At 27.6% G+C, this 21,505-nt stretch overlaps 1 protein-coding gene across 5 annotated transcripts; it reads left to right on the top strand.

The window, feature by feature from the left end:
* Positions 1 to 357: 357 nt before the first annotated feature.
* LOC136075069 (roquin-2-like) lies at positions 358 to 13,795 on the top strand. Of its 5 annotated transcripts, XM_065787306.1 has the most exons (14): positions 358 to 546; positions 721 to 957; positions 1,041 to 1,144; positions 1,236 to 1,547; positions 2,434 to 4,432; positions 4,579 to 4,626; positions 4,722 to 4,874; positions 4,965 to 5,183; positions 5,288 to 5,331; positions 5,835 to 5,932; positions 6,072 to 6,158; positions 13,145 to 13,275; positions 13,550 to 13,574; positions 13,683 to 13,795. In XM_065787306.1, the coding sequence occupies exons 7-12, from the start codon at positions 4,854 to 4,856 to the stop codon at positions 13,147 to 13,149; spliced, it is 474 nt and encodes a 157-aa protein (XP_065643378.1). In that variant the 5' UTR covers positions 358 to 546; positions 721 to 957; positions 1,041 to 1,144; positions 1,236 to 1,547; positions 2,434 to 4,432; positions 4,579 to 4,626; positions 4,722 to 4,853; the 3' UTR covers positions 13,150 to 13,275; positions 13,550 to 13,574; positions 13,683 to 13,795. The 5 variants fall into 5 exon arrangements, with proteins under 5 accessions (XP_065643378.1, XP_065643380.1, XP_065643377.1 ...); XM_065787308.1 differs by having other exon boundaries at positions 894 to 957; positions 2,434 to 4,626; XM_065787305.1 differs by having other exon boundaries at positions 2,434 to 4,626.
* The last annotated feature ends 7,710 nt before the right edge of the window (positions 13,796 to 21,505 follow it).

Raw genomic sequence — 21,505 nt, 5'->3', positions numbered from 1 at the left:
TATATATATATAAATATATAAATAAGATAGAATTGTTGATTGTAAGTTTCCAAAATTTCTTAATATAGTAAAAATATTTTTACATTTTTTGTTTCAAACTCTAAAAACATTTTTATTTTTATTTAGCAAATGAAAAGCTGAAAAGTGTTTGAAAATTTAATACAAGCTAACAATGTTGAAAATATTACCATTATGCTTATTCAAATTTTTTCATACTTTATGTTTTACAATTTTTAACATTTGAACATTTTTTATTTAATAGTATTTTGGTTAGCATAAGATAAAGAAATCTTTATTACAATAAATCAATAGAAAATGTACTAGTTACCTAATTCTAAAACTTTTCAATTTTTTAGAACTTCTCAAGTTTTAGAAGTTCTTCAAGTTATAAAATTAGTTACCTAATTCCAAAACTTAAAAATGAAAAATGACTACAAAACCTAAAAGTTGAAGTTACTTTCAACAGATATACCAGTTACTGATGTATATTCATGTCATTATTTATCATCATCGAATTTAGAAGATATTAAAAAAGTAGAGTTAAAGGTTGGTAATTTTTTTACTTTATCATTTTACAAACTTTTATAGTTTTATACTTTATAATTTTTTGAATTATTATAATTTTATTTTAACATTTTAATTCACACATCAATGATTGATGACATCATTAATGACATTGGATAAATGATTAGCATAATAATTTTATTCAACATTTATTAGATGGGAGTCACAATAAAGTTGAAAGGATTAGCTGTTTAAATCAGCACGGACACTAGTATATCAAAGTTAAAGGTACTAATTTTGTTGAAGAGCAATATATGAGCATATACTGCTCTTCAACAAAATTAATCCCAACAAATACTCAGTATATGTTGTTACTTTTACTTATCAAGTTATTGCCGATTGGTTTACAAGATGCAGACTAGCAAACAAATAAAAACACAAGAAATAATAGTGGTAAAAAATTTTAAATCCTGTAAGTCAAAATTATTTTTTTTAATATTTATTAAAAATATTAAAAAAACTTTCAACATTTTTAGGATATAAAAATGATAAAGAACTACCGCCCCAACAGCTTGAAGTATATGCAGGTTTTTAAATCAGAAAAACTGAAAAAGAGAGGCTTCCTTCAGCAAATATAAAAGTTTGTATAATGATTTTATACAAATTTTATTAGAATGATGGTATTTCTTTTTTTAAGCAAGCCGTTATTTATTTAAATATTTACTTTATAGTGTTAGAAGAGGAATGAGACATGCTACCTGTGGAGTTAGTAACTTATAAAAGTAACGCAAACAATGTTGAAGCATCTTATCTGTCTTCCGACAAATATATTTAAAAAAAAAACAAAAAAAAAAACTTGTAGGTTGAACCAAAAATTGATGAATTTAAAAAACAATAGCAATTAGATCAGGACAGATTATAGAAAGTAAAGCATTATCAAAAGATTGGAGATACTAAAAGATCTCTAATCTCCAAAGCGCTCAGAAACCGTTGGCAGCAAGAAAACCTGCTGCAAAGAAAGCGAAAGTGACTTCTAAAAATAAGTAAAGTTTTTAAATAACTGATGTTTTAAATAAAAGCAATTTTAAATTACTTAAACATTAAACGATCTTTAAACAAAGTTTTTTATTAAGGTATTTTATATAGTATATTATATATATATATATTATATTATATATATATATATATATATATATATATATATATATATATATATATATATTATATTATATATATATTATATTATATATATATATATATATATATATATATATATATATATATATATATATATATATATATATATATATATATATATATATATATATAGTATATTATATATATATTAATAGTATTACAGTTAAACTTTTTTATTTTCATAAAGATGTTTTCTTTTGTATATTTTAAAAATTTTTATTTTATAATTTTAAATTATGAATTTATTATTTAAAGTAATTGTTAATAAGTATAAATTATGTAAGTTTTAAACAACTTCATTATGTTTTAAACTGCATTAAATAATTTTGACATCAAGCATCATCTGGAACAAAAAAAAACAATTTAAAATGATACCTCGTGTAAAAACAGTTGGCTCACACAAAAAGCTGTTTAGGCGAGAAGCTTGCTTGGCATGCCATGTCTGTTTTAAATAAACTTTTCACAGCTCATTGCGCTCATTTATTCCTGTCAAGAGTTGCATTAATCTTACTCACAAAAATTAGACTAACAGTTTATTATAATGAATTAAAAAGTTGATATTAACATATCTTTTGTGAATGTAAAGTTTGTTTATAATAGCGATGATATAATAACATTATAAACTATAATCTTGCATTTTTAAATCTTGAATTTATATGCTTACTATCCACTATTTACATTTTTATATAAATTTATTTAAATGAGAAGGAGTGAATGATTTTTATACTTTAGAAACAAATATCGAATAAGTGTTGCAGTGGAAAACAGAAATATGAAACATTTTAAAAAAATGGCTTCGTTGGAAAACCTGTTTATAGATCAGAACCAAGAGATCATGATCCAGACAGATTTTAGAAAGTTGCGGATTTAAAAATCACTAAAAAACTCTTTTCTAAAAAATGCTTTATAATATAAAAAGTAAATGAATTATATTATTAATATAAAAAGTTGGTCTGAAATTAGCTTCATAGTTGTCGGTCTGAAATTGGCTACATAGAAAGACCATAACTTTAGTGGAACAGAAATAATAAGCGATTTGGTAAGGAAAGAAAATAAAACGTTTTGTTTTTTGGTGATGTAATATCCCTAGACCTGCTTAAAAAGTCTCATTGACATCCTATTAATACTTTTAACACCTATTAATCCAAACAAGGAATGTAACTTCATGGGTAATTAAGATCTACTTATTTTCTTTTCTTTTTAGAAAAAAATACTTTCACTTACTTTTTTCTTAATGTTTTTATTATAAATGCACATTATTTATGCAGTTGATTATTTTGTATTTTAAAGGGAATAACAGTAAAATAACTATTTTGTGTAAAGATTTGTAAAAATGTTGTGTTAAATTGTAAGTTTTATTTTTACAAAATGTTGCATAATTCAAATTGTAATTTGCAATTCTATTTTAGCAATTTTTATTTATGAATACAATGATAAACTTTAATCTTAAATTTGCATATATAAATAAGAATTTGTTTATATGTAAACTATCCATTTTAAATACATTAAATGAGTAGGCATAAAATGTTTGGTAAGTTTTTAAATTCCATTTGAATTTTCAGATGGAAATTAGAAATTTACTAAACATACTGACCTACATACAGGAATTGTGATAGAAATCTCTCAATTAACTGGATTTAAATATGTTGTCAAGAATGGATTTCACAAAAGAATAATTTTTATAATTACTTAAAAAAATATCTGGTGGTAAAATATTAGTTGTGTATCTCAGGACCTTCAGCACTTTGATTTAACAATTTTATTAAGAAAATTATGTACACAGGAAAAAACTTAAAAAATATTTTCCAGAGAATTATATGTTGGATAAATTGTTGGAAAGATATATGTATTTTTTTTTTCTTATTCACCTCCTCAAGGCCAAGATCGTCACTACAGATGAGGAGGCTATTTAATAGTGGTTATAACCCTTCTCTCTTTGTGTGGTGAAACTATTCCCTATCATTTTGAATTAGTTTTATAATAATGAAACTATTATAAATTGTAAAGAATTTGATGCAGGTAGAATTGCTATTGAAACCCTAGCTGAATGCTTGCAAAATATTGTCAAACTAGTTCTAATTGCAATTATACAAGTGGTAATGAGCTTATAAGGCCAATGCTACGAATAGTTGTTTAATTTTACATTGTCCGCTTGCAGAGGTGGAAGGTCAGTCTTGTGCAATGAGAGCTGCACAAAGTATTGGTGAAAGAGCTGTGAAAGAACTATTTTTGACGCCTCTAAGCTCACAGGCGTTATCTGCAGCCCTTTGGGCAACTTTAAAACAAAGAGGATACCAGATTTTAGGTCCTGCTATGCAAGAAACAGTTCTTAGGTAAAAGAGAAACTAAATCTTTGTTTTTTTCATAAATTTGTCATACTTTATAATAATTATATTTAATTTAATTATGCTATCATTATAAACATAATATAAATAAAGTTATATAAATACATAATATAAATAAAATTATTTAACTTTACATAATATAAATAAAATTATTTAACTTTACATCACTTCATTTTAAGTTTCAGTATAACTTTAAAAATAGTTAAAGTTAATAAATATTATATTTTGCTGTTATGTGTTTAGATTGATACTTTTATCATTAGAGGGTGAAATTACTCTATCACGAAAAGATTTAGTTTTGTTTGTAGTTCAACGTTTAGAAAAAAACTTCTAAAACAAGTATTGGACATGTTGTACAGTTGCTTTACAGAGCTACTTGTTTTAAGGTGGAAGTTTTTATTTGAGGAAGAATTAAAAATTATTTTTAGCCCAACTATATAAGCTGTTTAACTGGAAAATAAAAATATTTTTATTGGATTTTATAAATTTATTTTATTTTTTTAAACCGTTTTTCACACCATAATAATGTCAGGTGACAAAGAGAGATCGTGATTCATCATTACTACAACTTCATGAAAAGGTGTTTTTCTTTAATCTTTATTGAATATTTGTTGAAAAATCATTTTGGCTTTAAGTGCTAACGCTTACTGTTTGTTATTTGTTTTTTATATTCAGTATCAAACATATTCAGCACTGAGAAAAGAACACAATGCAGAAATTGTTCAAATTGCAAACAAAATCAAAGTTAAAATATCCCCAGAACAATTGTCAGCTTTCTTATATGGTGATGATGATCATAAATCACATATGCAGTTAATCATTGACAAGGTGCGTGATTAAAGGGAAAACCTTTTTTTTATAGAATGAAAAAAAAGTATTTAAAAAAACAAAATATTTATACTTTGTTAATAATTATAGCTGCAAACTTCTGCTACATTTTCATCAAGTCTACAAGAACTTTTTATTGAGTTTCAAAGGACATATGATCCAGAAAACTTAGAAAAGCAATTTCCTCACTTTGAAAAACTAGCTAGCATTGATCCTAATCCCGAAGGTGAACCACTATTATGGAAAGATATAGGAGAATGCATGACATCTCTTCTTGTAATTGTGTCAAGATATAGAATTTTTGCTAAAGTATGTTCTTTTACTTAATGACAATTTGTTAGTAAGTGTTATAAATTTTTACAATTAATTATTATTCTTAAACCACTACATAGATCACATGTTTTGTTTTATAGGCTTATGCTAATAAAAATAAAGGAAATATATATAAGGAACTCAAGTAAGTAATATCAAATTTAATAACTTATCCATATTTTTCATTTTTTTTCAATTAATTAAAATTTAGCTTGGTTTTGTGTGTAGATGATCAATAAAAAATACAGATCAAAACTGTGTCTGGTTCTCTCAACCATTTTAATTATTAATTTTTAACAGTTTATTTTCTCATTAATGCAAGCCCCTTTTATGTTTTTTTTAAGTTGTTATACATTTGTATCTACCTTTTTTTTTCCAGAAATATCTAATTTTCTGTATGCTTATGTTCTACATTTACAAGTCACCTTGAACTAGATTTAAGTCTCCTCTGTCCCACCTCCTCATCTCTCCATATATTCTAAATATTAAAAACATGCATAATCAAACATACATATCGAAAAATACAAACACCATAATCAAAATTTTTCCTTTCATTACTAATAATCCCAAAACTGTGTAACAAGAATCAGTATAATTTAAAAGTTACGATAATCATTTTAAGTTTTATTTAAACTTGCAAAATTTAAGATATCGAAAATGCAGAAATGTTCCAGCTGGACATAATTCACCAGATTCTTGTGAAAATAATCTAAAAAAAGTCAAATTATACTTTTTTGGAATGAATGGTAAGATTAATTTAAATCAAAGTTCTCCAAATTGATCAAAATCTCAGCAAGGTAAAGTTATTTTTGTTTTCAATATATTTTAACAATATTTTAGTGGTTTATTGCTAGATAAATCTTTTAATTTTTGGTTTAAATTCAGCTCAATATAGAACACAAGTAACTAGTAATAATGCACCAAATGGGTCACCATTTAGTCCAATTTGTTCAACTTCAAAGATTGATGAAGGTAACTTTATTATTGTTTTTTTTTTTTTAATTGTAAAAAAAATTATTATTTTTGTTGATAATTGTTAAACCAAAACATTTTTTATTGTTGTGACACAACCGCCAAAGCCAATAATTTGACTAATTCATTTTTTTCCAAAAACCATCAAAAAATTACTCGTAATGTTGGTTCATTAATTCACAATATATATATATATAGGGGTGAAATAGATGCTAGACACTAAGGGTCATTGGACTATTTTTGGAAATTATCCGAGGGGCTAACCAACCACTGTTAATTTTTGGTGACATAATGAACAGTGGTTGGTTGCCCACCTTTTGGGCATCTTGGGATGATCTGAGAGGCACCAATGTCAGACACCTATTTCGACCCTTGTATTTATGTTTGGTAACTATGTAAAAAAAAAGTTTTTTTCATAAACTTAAACTTAATTGTAAGGTTTTTTTGTAAAATTAAAACTTTATTGTGTTTTTTTTTCATAAAATTGCCAGCAACTATTTTTCCCCATTGTTTTTGTTTTTCTAACAAATTTTATTCTGTTACAAACCTGTGTACCAGGGCTTAATATGAAAAAATTATGTTTGCATTTTTTTGGGGTGGTTGTAAAAGCCAATTACGTTGTCAACAAGCATGATTAATGTTCTCAATACCAATATTTAGCATTTGTGGTCAGGAATGGTGTGTGATTTTGCTCGCAATCCTGTACATATTGTAAAATTAGTATCACATGCATTCAATTGCATGTGTTCACCTTATTTAGATTTTTACACACCTAAAAACTTATTAATGCATGTTTTAACATATTATTAACTAGTTATTGTTTTAACATTTTAAAAGCAGTATCAATAAGTAACTGAATAAAATTTATAAAAAAATTTATGTGAAGAATTTGCAGCAAAATACATGCATGTTAAATAACATTTAATAAGCAACATATTTTTTAAAACATAATTACTTTGTTTTGAAAAGTTTTAAGAAAATTGTTTTTTAATTGTTTGCATAAGAGATCTATTATGTAAATAAAAGTTTTAAGAGTTGAGGCCTACCAGTTCCAGGTAGGCCTCAACTCTTTCTCCGATTAGTGACTTTGTTTGTCAAGACTTATATTTTAGAGTTTAACAGTTGAGAGAGACAACAATTAAAAATGTATGTTAGTTAGTAGCCCCCTCAGTCTTGTGGAAGTAAATACAATTAAAAAAAATAGCATCATTGCACAAAGAGCAAATATTTGGGCAGGTGAGGCTCTATAGCCATGGTGATGGTAACTTAAGTTTTAGAGCTTGGTTTTTTTTAAGTTACAGTTAAACAACTTTTTAGAAAAGAGACTCTTATTCTGTTTTCATGTTTATTGTAAACTGGCGGCAACAGTCTTTGGCAATTTAGAAATGGGCTTTTCATTACGATTAGTAAAATTTATATGAAGCTGAAACTTGCATCGAGTAAGTGAACAGGCTCAAACAGCAATGTGACTAATAAAGCTTAAAGTGTTGTTGCAATTTATAATGAAAGAAATCATTCAACATTGAAAACTGTTACCAATCAATAAAAGATCAAAATATTATAGATCTGTGCTTAAGTGCATAAATAATTTAGAAAGCTTTTAATGAAAATTCTTGAAACACATTTAATAGAAGTCAGTTGCATTCATAAATAATAAACGTGTAAACAAGTACCAGTGTTAAAAAACCACAAGAGAAACTAATATTAAATGTTAAGTAGCAAGATTACATTGCAAAAATAGTTGCGTTGAGAAACAATTTGTGAACGCCTGAACGTGTTTTTTGAAATCGATTTATGATTCGAATCTCTACACCAATCTCAAAGCTTGGCTTTTTTAATTGCTTATCTAATTAAGTTCGTTATATATAAGAAAGTTTAAATTGTTGAATTTTTTGTACTTGGTCTTTAATGTTGCAGGTCAAAAGTAATTAGCTTTTAACTTATATGATTAACTAAATAATATAGGATAATCTATTATTGGTTCGAAACATGGGCTGATTCTTTATAGTGTTTGAGATAAAAAGCTAAACTTTCAGACATAAAACAAACTCAAAAGCATTTATATGTGTATAGTTAAGTCAAATAAGGATATGACAATAGTTTGTCGCTGGATAGCTCAATTGATTTGAGCGTCAAACGAAATGTTAACACTCGGACTGTTGTGCGATACGGGTTCGAATCCTGCTACCACTATCTTAGCGCTTGAGTAGTAAAATTGTTGGTCGATAACGGACGCTGTTTTGGATTAGTCTTAATAACTGTTTGTGACTGTTCCTATGCTAAGCCAATAATTCTTTGGATATAACATTGTATGGCAAAATATAGCATGAAAATAAAAAAAAATAAAAAATAAAGGCTTTGCTAAAAATTGCGATAATGTAATAAATAAATTGGAGTCTCGGAACAAAATTTCCCCTTTCTGCTCCAAACGTTAGAGCAAAACACAGTGGACCCGAATTGCCAATTTTGAGACAAAATTAATAGCTATTTTTTTATTTATGCTATAGTCAGTAAAATAGGCATGAATTAAAGGTTTGAGCTTATTATCAAGGTTTATTTGGTTGCTATGAATACCTAAATTTTTGTTTAGCAGCAACCTACTTTTTGTAGTCGTTTGGTTGCTAGTTAGACACCATTTGAAGTTGTTAAGTTGGAGACTTTTACAAATTGAGACACCATTTGAAGTTGTTTTAGTTACTGACTTTTACATTTACTGCAAATAAAATTGAAAAAAAATGAATCTTTCAAAGTATCAAAATATTTCTGTGTTATCAAAATAATCTCAGATGTGTTCAATTTGATTTTAAAACTTTAAAAATGCGCTTTATGTAAATGTCTGAAACTAAATGTATTTATTATATACATGCGGTTGCGTTATTCTGGACTCATTAAAATAACCTTTATCTAGTTGAACAAAATTTTTAAAAATTGCGACTGCTATCTTCTTATTGTGACAAATTATAAACAATTCAATTCAAAATTCTACAAGTGTAAAATTTCTTTACACTTGTTTATGTATATTTTATATATATATATATATATATATATATATACAGTACCTACTCATATTATTAGACTCAAGCTCAATTTTTAGCTTTTTGTCTTTTTTGTGTGTCTAAAATGCAATACAAGCAATCGCAACTTAATTTTTTTGTTATATAATCTATATATTATTACATACAAAGCATATTAAGAAACTTAATACTTGGTTGTGAGCCCTTTTGACTCTATAAGAGCTTTGACACGCCTTGGCATACTATTTATGCACTTTGAGGTCAATGCTTTAACTTCTGGATCTCGAACCCATACATCAATCAGTTGTTCTGTAAGCTTCTGTTTACTCGTTATTATTTCCGCACTGATTTTACGTTTTACTAGCTCCCACAGATTTTCAATAGGATTCATATCTGGAGAATTTCCAGGCCAATCAAGAAGCTCAATACTCTCATTAGCAAGAAATGTCTTTATGGATTTTGCAGTATGGCAAGGAGCACCATCTTGCATAAAAACTATTTTTTCACCATTAGGAAACCACTCTCGTATCTGTGGAATCAGGGTGGTCTGTAGGACAGTCTTGTACTGATCTTGCTTCATTGTCCCTTGTACAATGTAAAGTTGACCGGTACCCCTGCTTGATATGCATGACCAAACCATTATGGATGCTGGGTGCTTTACCTTGTTTACGATACATTCTGGCTTGTGTTGTTCTCGTGGTCTGCGGCGGACAAATGTGGCTTTGTCTTCTAAAGTTTGAAAGGTAGATTCATCGCTGAATACAACCTGAATATAGCAATAATTATTGATGTTTAATAATATTTAAAGTATTAGTAAAATCAATTGGGGTAAGATATTAATGCAAAAGCGTCTTTTGAAAACTTGTAATAATAAAATATTGTTTGTTAAAGTTTCAGGAGAGAATAAATAGAAAATCTACCTTATTCCAGTCATCCTGAGAAAAAGAAGAGTGTTTTTTAGCCCAAGCAAGACGTTTTTTAATCATCGCAGTGGTAAGTTTTGGTTTCTTCAGTGGCTTTCTGCACTTGAATCCTAACTCGTAACTTCGCCTTCTTAAAGATCCAAGTGAAATGTTGATTCCTTGGTCTTTCAAAACGCTTTTCAGTTTTATTGCTGGCATCTTACGATTTTGCTCAATAACTTTTTTGATCTTTCTATCATCTCTAGCACTTGTTATTCTTTTTCGGCCACAGCAGCCTGTTCGCTGTGCTTCTAATTTGACCCCCATTTTGAGTTTAGAATTTATTCTTCTAACTGTAGCCTGTGAGACTTTGACAATTTTGGCAATATTTCTTTGACTGTGATTTGTTTCTTGCAGAAGAACAGCTACTTTAGCTAATTTACGTGGGGAAACATCACTAGCTCTACCCATTATTAATCTTAAAACCACAACAACATTTAATAAGTTATTATATGACAGGGATTCTTTAAAAAAACACTTAAAAACAACTGAAATTTCATTATTTGAGTTTTTAAGACAGTCGACAATAATTTAGACATATAATTTGAACATATAAAGACATATAATTTGAGTTATGAAAGATAAAAATAACTGAATGTTTTTAATTTTATATTTTTTAAATTTACCATACCTTTTATAAAGTTGAAAATATTGTTAAAAAGTGTATATATTTCATAAATGTTTTTAATCTAAAACAAAAAATGAATGACAGGAAGTTATATTACATATAAATAATAAAAAGTAAACAGCAATAACCCCTACCTAACAAAGAAAATCCAAAAAAGTAACAAAATTTTGAATTTTTTTTTTGAGTCTAATAATTTGAGTAGGTACTGTATATATATATATATATATATATATATATATATATATATATATATATATATATATATATATATATATATTTTATATATATATATATATATATATATATATATATATATATATATATATATATATATATATATATATATATAAAATATATATATATATAAAATATATATTCTATTATATTTTTAAACGAGCAACTTATATCAAGATATGTTATTGTAGATACGGGTTAAAGGCAAAAATGCGTAAGTTTTTAATGTTCAAAATGTTAGGAAAAATATGCGTTAATTTTCTCTTAACCCATATGCTTACCGGTGCCCCAACCAAAATATAAGTTCATTTTGTTGCTTTGCGCAAAATAGATTTAACCAAGGTTTTATCAGTTTTTAAATAAGCCCAAATAGACACTGTATATTTATGGTGTGGTCCAATAAACACTTTACATAACTTGAGAGCCATTTTTCCATCAATAAATGTGAATGCCTTTTTGCATACCAAAAATTTGTAAGGACTTTGAAAAAACAGTTCGAAATGTGTGGATCACTTAGCGTTACATAAAACAATGACTCGTAAATTACACATTTTAGTAGAGCATTATAGGGATTAACTTAATATAACTTTTTTATTTTGATACCCATTTATTCCGAAATATCTTAATTTTAACATAAGTCTGTTTTGAGGTAGAGAATCAACGCTTTGGCAAAATCGAGATTACATTTATAAATCGGTGAAATGCTATAAGAGATGAAATAATATTAAAAGGCTCTATTAGATTAGTCACACATAGTTTATGGCGAAGAAAGCCATATAGAGAGCATTTTATTATCGTTAATTCATTTATATATATATTTGTCGATGTTAACAAGTCCATTCTTAGTCTTTAATAAAGTGTAGCAAGATATCAATGGATTAAAAAAATATTAGTCAAAACTTTTTTAAACAAAGATATGAAGCTACAAAATTGGTTGATCTTTCGCTATTTTTTAACTATCCGTATAGCGATATTGTTGACCTATATTTCTACAACAAATTAAGTAACTTTATAAACTCATTGTAAGTATATACTTCATCTAATCAATTTTATTATGTAGAGTGCGCTGCAATATATGAAGTTTGCTTTTATCGAAGAATGAATAGAGATTTAAAAATTTTTATATTTTATGTTTATGTTTTATGATTTTTATATTAAGTTATTTCTTGTGTAATGTCTCTCAATATACTTTCCGTGAGTATTCAGGTGTTAAGAAACTAAATAAATTTACTATCGACACCGTGCTCTCTGCATATACGAAGATTGATTAACCGCGATTCAAAAAAGTGTTATTAATAGGCAAATAATTCATAAGAATTTTAAAAGTACACGTCTTGAAGTTTTTAAAATAAAACAAACATATTATGAAATTTAATTCAAAAAAGAAAACATTCGTTATAAGTAGACCTGCAGGATGACCGTCATCAGGTAGTATATAATTAATGACTGGTTATCTGCAATAACACCCAATTAGAGTCAAATAAATTTCAACTTAACCCGGGGGTTAAGTTGAAATTTATTTGATCAGAAAACCAGTCGTGGCATCTTAAAACTATACGAGAGTGAGTTTGTTTGCTTGTGATCTAATTAAGAAGTCACAACTATTTTTTGGTGTAATTATAACAAAATAAAATAGAACATTATACTTAATGTTTTTATTACAAAAAAATTTAAAATTTTATAATTATTATAAAAATTGTATTTTAATTAATGGTAAATTTAGCTGCTAAGCATAAAAGGTCCGTTGCAGTGCTAAACATTACGAAAATAAATCGTAAAGAATGTTTAAATTGGCAAAAGAAACACATAAAAACTAATAACTATCGTGTCTAATAGATTTAGCAAACTAAGTATGAAGGAAGTATTTATATTCTTTGAGAATAAATAGGAAAATGATTCTAAAGTTTAACTTTTTCATTATTCTATATCGGAATTTTTTTAAAAATGAGTCATAAAATTTTAGATATGGTTACTTTGTTTGATTGTAAGTGTACTAATCATTTGAAGTAATTATTTTATTAATCTATCTTAATAATTAGGCATGAGTGCGGATGTTGTATATGTATAAGGACGCATTATTTTATTTGTTTTTATCGTATTACAATATTTAGAAATATAAACTAGTATATATTGCTCTATCTTTTTAAGGTTAAGGATTTATTTCCGACAAAAGACTTATGTTAATCGACAAGATTACAATGAGGGAAATATTTCCGAGGAATAGAAAAAATGCTTTATTTTATCGAGCATTGCTCCGAAGAACAATTGCTGTGTATTGGGTAAGAGTTTACGTGTATATTATATATTATTATATAATACATTATATAATATTTGTCAATAAATTAAAAAAAGTTTGTATATTATATTGAGCATAATTTTATTCCTCAGAGTTACTTAACATTTTTATTAAAGTTAAATTAAAAAAATACATTATTATGGCAAAACTTTAGGATTTTTTATTCTATGTTATGTTTGACTCGTTGCTGAATCCGCCTCTGGGTCTTGAAAATTAAACTTTTCACTAAATAACCTATAAAAAATTTTTTCTTGCAGAATCAAGAGGAAACCTCTAATAAAGGTAATTTTTTTTGTTTACATTATTTTCATTTACATGGTAACTGTGGTTTTTTTTTTCGTTTAAGTATTTTGAATATTTATTAAATAATAGACTGGTTTTATTATATAGAGAAAAAGAAAAAGAAGAAAAGAACTCCGAAGAATAGACCAATAGCCTTTATAATAATAAATTTTTTATACAATTTTTAATCATACTTTGAAACAACATTTAAAAGTCATTATTATTTTTGTTTTTTGTTAGAATATTAGTATTTATAAAGCCATTTATAAAAGTTTTTTTTATTTGGGCTTATAATGGAGCACTGCATATTTCTCTGTTTGTTTGTTACTAAATAAGCTCATTGCTTATTAAGTAACACACACAAGTCAAATGAAAAAGCTGTTTAACGGGTGATGCGAAAGTTATCGGACAAATTCTAATTTCATTCTTTGAGCATAATAATTAGTTTTTGTGGTTTTATCTGTAGGCATAAACGTTCTATAAAGTATAAACTTTATTATTTGAAACACAATTATTTGAAATGAGGTTAAATGCAGCTGAACGAGAATCTTTTCGAAAGCGACTAAAAATGTTTTTTGTAAATAAACCTAATATAAAAATAAAAAAAAATCGTAAATCAATTTGAAAAGGAAGGATTTGCTCGAAGTACAATATATGATAACCTAAAAAGACTGGAAACTGTTCAATCGTTTTCTGATAGAAAGCACCCTGGTCGTCCGATATCCTGGACTAGAGAAAAGAAAGCCGAATTAACGAGACTTGTCAACAATCAAAAAGGCGTCAGTCAGAGAAAAATAGGTATTAAATTGGGTGTAAATCAATCGACAACTGGTCGTCAGTTAAAAAAAGTGAATATTAAATATAGAAAACGTGAAAAGACTCCAAAATACACTGTAGAACAACAAATAAAGGCAAAGAAAAGAAGCAGGAAACTAGTTAACCAACTCTATAACACCAAATCGGTTCTAGTCATCGATGACGAAAAATACTTTTGTTTTGCAGGGGACAACATGCCTGGAATTTCCGGATACTACACAAACAACAAAAAGACATGCCTCGTTTTATAGGAAAAGAGAAATTTCCAAAAAAATTATTAATGTGGATAGCCATATCTGACCGTGGTATGTCCGAACCATTGTTTCGCACTTCCAAAGCTGTAGCGATCAATTCATCAATCTATATTAATGAGTGTTTAGAAAAACGACTTCTTCCATTTATTCGCAAGTATCATGGAAACTTGAACTATTTATTTTGGCCAGATTTAGCAAGTTCTCATTATTCTAAAGATTCTCTAAATTGGATGGACCAATAAGTCTATTACGTTGATAAAGAATTCAATCCCCCAAATGTGTCTCAAGCACGACCAATTGAAAATTTTTGGGGACATTTGGCACAGAAGGTTTACGAGGGAAATTGGCAAGCTTCAACAGAGCAAGTTTTGATTGATCGCATTAAACTAAAACTACAAGAAATTGATTTAAACTTTTTACAGTCGCATATGAAAGGCGTCAGAGCAAAATTGAGATCAATTGCAGATGGTGGTATTTTTTCAAATAAAAAATAATTTATTTTTATTAAAAGATAAATGCTTTATTTAAAAAAAATATAATAGGAGTTTGTTTTTTTATTTATAAAAAAACAAACTCCTATTATATTTTTTTTAAATAAAGCATTTATAAAAAATTTATAAAGTTATTGACGTTTTTATTTTGTCCGATAACTTCCGCATCACCCGTTACTATGGAGGCACTTTTACTTATTTTGATGTAAAAACGCGAATTACTTTTAAGCGTAAATTACTTTACATAAGTCATATAAAATTTTATAATTTACATACATTTAAAAGTAATTCGTTTCTTTTTTTACATAACTTATATAACATTTTAAAACAAGAATGTAATTACTTAAGTTAAGTTTTTTAAATAAGTTAAGTAGAATATAAGTTATATTATCTACTTTCTCAAAGAACAGACATTTCATGTTGATTTAACATAAATTTGGAGATAGGTAGCGTATTCAAATCCATTGCCTTTTTGAGGGCACTACTTGGTAATCTTGATGTATGTGGGCAGTGTTTGTGGTGGGGCATCGAGAAAGGATTTTTTTAACGTATATGATAAAGGGTAGTTCTATTATAATTAGGGGCAAATATAGTCAACATACCCGTATACCAGTGGTTTGCCCTGCCGCATTAGTGCTAATAGGGGCTGCTAAATAATCATTGATCTTTTATTTCTTTTTTTGTTGAGCAGAAATAGGTTAGTAGCCATAATATAACTTTGGCAGGGGAGAGAGGGAAATAAGGGGCATAATTTCTAAGGTATTTAAGTCAATTTTCGTTAGAGCGCGCTATTTCTCCAGTTTCTTTTTGGTTTGTTTTTTATTGCTATATCAATCAAGTATTTTGTTATGGTTAAATGACGCAATATGATATTTATGGTATCCGCAAGGACATCGGCTGCTAAAACAGTTTTCAAAGAATTATAGCGGAAGGTTGCGTAAAGCGTGTACACGAAATAAATGTGAAAGTAGAAAAACAACGAAAAAAAAGTACTCCTCAATTTTTATTTCGAACCAAGTAGTAATTTTAATAGAATAATATAAGAAGATCAAACATTAAAAAAAAATTAATTATTTCTGTGAGAATCTAAAAAAATTTCGAGCTTTTGCTTTAGTGGTACCCATAAGCTTGCGCACAGTATAAGAATCAAAACTATTTGATGTTTTTTTCTCTCAATTCTGGACAGTTTGATGGATTTTCAGTTTTAGGCGCAAATTTCACATTATTCTTTTTATACCATTCCATAGCTAGTTTACAATAATGAATTGAAGCTAAATCAGGCCAGAACACAGGTCTGTTATTATGTGATTTAATGAGAGGTAAAAGGCGTTTTTGTAAACATTCTTCAGCATATATTTGACCAGAAAGTGTGGACAGAGTAATATAAGGTGCTCATTTTTTGCCACAACTGCAAATAACTTTCCAAATCAAAGCTTTTTTTGCGAACTTGTCATGCTTTGTGTATTTAAATTTCTTTTCCGCTTTTTCTTTATATTTGGCAATATAATAAACAGCACCAGGAATTTGTTGATGATCGTATTTGATATAAGTTTCATTGTCTTCAATAATACAGAAGTTTTTAGAAATTAAAATTGTCGTACAACTTTCTACCGCCAGAAAAATCCATATAATTTTGCGCGTTCCCTAAGTGAAAGGCTTATTCTTAAAACTGATAACTAGTTTCCTAACTAGTTTTATATCTTTAAAACCTTCCTTTCTTCCACCACCAGATTTGCGTTAGATCGATTTTGTTTGAGAAAAACGTTGAATAACACGACTAACGGTGTATGGATGTATTTGCAACGATTTTGCTATCGAATTGTAGCTACTGTTAGGATTTAGTAAATATTTGTGCATAATATTTTCTCTTACGTCTTTTTCTTTTGTCATTTTTAAAACTAATTTCAAGTTTATTCCAAAAACTAACATATTTTTTTGAAACTAAAAAAAGTTGTAAACAAAATACAAAACAATTGAAAAGATGTTAATACAACCTCTAAAAAAAAATGACATTTATTTCGTGAACAGGCTTAATGTTGAGCATGTTAAAAGTGCATTGTTTTGTTGCAGCCGAAATATTAAAATAATTATATTTATTTTTGCAGATAATCATAGTGTAATCTTTTTTCTTAAAGAATATAAATAAATTGTTCATTTAAAAAATATTTTTTTATACCAAAAGTTGCGTTATTTTCAGCACACACAATCATCTCATCTTAGGTAACCAGTTTCCTAAGATGAGCTTTTTTTAATGAAACTCAAAATAACAAAAAAATAATCACACAAAAAAATAAAATAAAAATGTATCTTTAAGGACTATACTTAAGTAAAAAGAAATTATCTTCACCATAGAAAAGTGACGCCAACTGTGTTTATTTTAGATCACAATGATTAAAACTCACGTTTATAAATATTTTGATAAATGGCATGAACTTCCAATTAAATGCTCATCCGCGGTTCTATGTGATAAGACCGTAAGGGGTTGACCATAAAGTACGTACGCCAAATATATTGAAATTTCCCCCCCCCCCTCCCTTTGTTGCCATGCTTTGTCACCCCCCTCCCCTCCTTAAAAATGTACGTACGTCTCTCAAATACCCCCCTCTCCCTCACCTTTTTTTTCTTAATAAAAAAGTTTATTTAAAAAAAAAAGGTGGTGGGTACCTTAGATACTTTATACGACCCCAAAGCCCTTTGTTTGCGCATTTTAAAAACGTCTTTTATATTATATATGCAAATTTAATAATAATAATTTAAACTCTACCCTAACTCAAACCCTAACTTTTTTCATCTGCGGCATGGTAAGAGCAAGACGTGTTTATCAAAAAAAAATTTACAATATGGAAGTTACAATGATAAATATTGAAAAACTAATAACCACCAAACTGGAAGAACAAAAAAAAGTATTCTTAGTGAAACTATCAACCTTTTAAAAAAACAGGAAAAGATATTTAGCGATATCATAAGTGCTAATCTAAAAATAATAACAGATCGGCTCGACAAATTTGAAAACGAGTTCAATAAAAGCAAATCGAAGGTTATGATAATTGAAAAAGACATCAATGAAATAAAGGAAAGTATCAACTTTCAGGAAGAAAATTTCTTAAAAAAAATTTCGGAAACTAACAGTTTCATGGCCATGGAAAATAACAATCTAAAAAAAAAAATATTGACCTTGAAAATCGTTCACGCCGTAATAATCTAAGGATTGATGGTTTAACTGAGCTGCCCATGGAATCTTGGAATGACTGTACAAAGAAAGTTAAAGATCTATTTAGAAACGAACTGGGAATCTCTGAAGACGTAATCATTGAAAGAGCTCACCGCATTGGGTGAGCTCTTTCAATGAAAACTAATGAAGATAAATCTCCAAGAACTATAATTATTAAACTACTAGACTTTCAAAACAAAAATAAAATCTTAACGCTGTCAAAAAAACTCAAAGGAACCGGAATATTCATTAATGAAGAATATGCGAACGAAACGATGGAAATAAGAAAAAAGCTTTGGGAAGATGTAAAAAGATTTCGAAAGGAAGGTAAATTTGCTATTATCAAATATGATAAAATATTCGTCAGAGATTTTCGTAAATAATTTTCATTTTCAACTAAGTTGAGATATGTGAAATAGTTCTGTACATTTTTTATTATGCTAGCACGTTTTAATTTACCGCACTTTACACAATGACCAAGGAAAACAAAAACAAAACAAAAGATTTTGAAACGCTGCGTTGCAACGTCTTCGAAACTGCTAATAATATTTACTAAGTGATTTTTACGACTCTGATGCGCAAATTTTTCACAAAAATAATTTTAATTCGAAATACTTTGAAATAGAAACTTTTAAAACTGAAATCGAAACTTTAAAAAATAATTTTACTGCAATACACATAAATATAAGAAGTATAAATAAAAATTTTGATAAACTAAAACACTTTCTAATAGATTGCAACTACTCATTCAGTATGATTTGCATAACTGAAACGTGGTGTTCTGATGAATCATTTCAAACGAACACAAATTTTTTAATTCCAATTTATAAACTAATATCTTTTTAAAGAAAAACAAACAAAAGGGGAGGAGGGATCGCAACGTATATCCGAGATAATCAAGTGTTTAAAGGAAGACCAGACCTCTCCATCTCAGACACTGATAGCGAAGTCTTTACTATTGAGATAACGGGTAATAAATCAAAAAATATTATAATTTCCATTTGCTATAGACCTCCTGAAGGTGATATAACTAAATTTTCAAATTTTTTAAATGAAATCTTTCTTAAAATAAATGACAAGGGAAAAAATATTTTCTTTATAGGAGATTTAAATATTAATAGTCTAAACTACAAAGAAAACGCGGTTACTAAACTCTTTTTTGATAATCTGTTTCAATTATGTATCCTTCCAATCATCAACAAACCTACTCGGATAACCCCAACCTCCGTCTCTGCAATAGACAATATATTAACAAATACATTTCTCGAAACTTCCTTAAAAACAGGAATTATCAAAACCGATTTATCAGACCATTTTCCTATTTATTTATCATTATTTCAAGATTTAAGAACATATAACAATCCTAAAACTAAAGTATATAAAAGAAAAACCAATCAGTTCTCTATTAAAAATTTTAAAGACTCGCTATCGGTAGTAAATTGGGATGAAGTGTATCAAGAATGTAACCTTGGACACACAAACCCCGCATACAATTTATTTGTAAATATTTTTCTAGATCACTACAATAAACATTTTCCTGTTGAAGAGAAAGAAATAAAGCTAAAGTATTTAAACTGCCCATGGATAACTAAGGGGATTAGAAAATCATCAAAAACAAAGCAAAAACTCTATATCAAATATTTAAAAAACTGAAACGAAACTAACTTAACTACATACAAGGAATACAAAAATCTGTTTGAAAAAATTAGAAAAAATTCAAAAGAAGTATATTATTCAAAACAACTACAAAAAAGCAAAAGTGATATTAAAAAACCTGGAAAATATAGAAAGAAATAATAGGTAAAAACTATACTAAATCAAATAATTTACCTGATAAAATTATCGTTAACGAAACTGAATATATCGACAAAACTTCTATCGCTGAAAACTTCATTAGCTTTTTTGAAAACATTGGCCCTAATATGGTTTCAAAAATTCAATGCCCTGATATCTCCTTCGAAACCTATATCACAAACCAATATTTCTGTTTAAATATTTTCTCTGAACTAAACCATGAAGAACTAAAAATTGCAAAAATCTCGCTTAAGACGTATAAGGCCCCTGGGATAGACGACATTTGTAGCTATATAGTTGTAAATGTGTTTCCGGAGATAAAACAACCAATCTATGAAATTTTTAAATCTTCAATTATTACAGGATCCGTAGCGAATAAATTAAAAATAGCTAAGGTAATACCAATATTAAAAACCGGTGATGCATTTACACTAAATAACTACAGACCTATCTCAGTGCTACCTGTATTTTCAAAACTTTTGGAGAGAGTAATATACAATAAACTGTATAAATATCTAACAAATAACAAAATCCTAATTAAAAAACAGTTTGGCTTCCAAAAGCAACATTCAACCGAACACGTAATTCTTGATCTTATAAATAATATAAATGACTCCTTCGAAAACAAAAAATACGTCCTTGGAGTCTTTGTTAATTTATCTAAGGCCTTTGACACGGTAGATCACGCTATCTTAATTAGGAAAATGGAAAAATATGGGATAAAAGGTGTTGCACTAAACTGGTTCAAAAATTTTTTACTAGACAGAAAACAATGCGTTATTGCTCATGGAAAAAAATTTTCAAAATTGCTCAAAATAAAATGCGGTGTCCCCCAAGGTTCCATTCTTGCACCTCTTTTGTTTTTAATATACATAAACGATCTTCCTAAAGCCTCAAGTAAATTAGATTTCATAATGTTCGCGGACAACACCAATTTATTTTATGATCCTCATCAATTACAGAACTTTATGAAACTGCAAACACAGAACTTGAAAAAATAAACAGTTGGTTAAAATCTAACAAATTATCGTTAAACACAGAAAAAACCAAATACATTCTTTTTCATTCTAACCTTAAAAAAATACCACCCGATTTACCTTCGCTAAATATAGATACTATAGAAATAGAGAGAACCCAAGCAACTAAATTTCTTGCGATACTTATTGATGAGAACATCTCATGGAAATCACATATAGATATATTAAATACCAAAATATCAAAAAACATTGGTATCCTCTACAAAGCTAGTTCTATACTGTCTCCTAATAATTTAAAGTTTCTATACTTCTCGTTTATACAAAGCTACTACATATACGCTAATGTTGCATGGGCGAGCACTCATAGATCCAAGCTAACCACACTATA

This window comes from Hydra vulgaris, chromosome 01 (assembly GCF_038396675.1).
Source record: "Hydra vulgaris chromosome 01, alternate assembly HydraT2T_AEP".
In the NCBI taxonomy this organism is placed as follows: Eukaryota; Metazoa; Cnidaria; class Hydrozoa; order Anthoathecata; family Hydridae; genus Hydra; species Hydra vulgaris.
This window is presented reverse-complemented; position numbering and strand designations above follow the sequence as displayed.

Bases quoted from the DNA above. Each gene is read 5' to 3' on its own strand.
- LOC136075069 (XM_065787309.1), top strand. From the start codon at position 4,854: ATGCAGTTAATCATTGACAAG. The intron at 5,184-5,287 runs GTATGTTCTTTT...TTTGTTTTATAG, and splicing joins GATATAGAATTTTTGCTAAA to GCTTATGCTAATAAAAATAA. The intron at 5,933-6,071 runs GTAAGATTAATT...GTTTAAATTCAG, and splicing joins ATACTTTTTTGGAATGAATG to CTCAATATAGAACACAAGTA.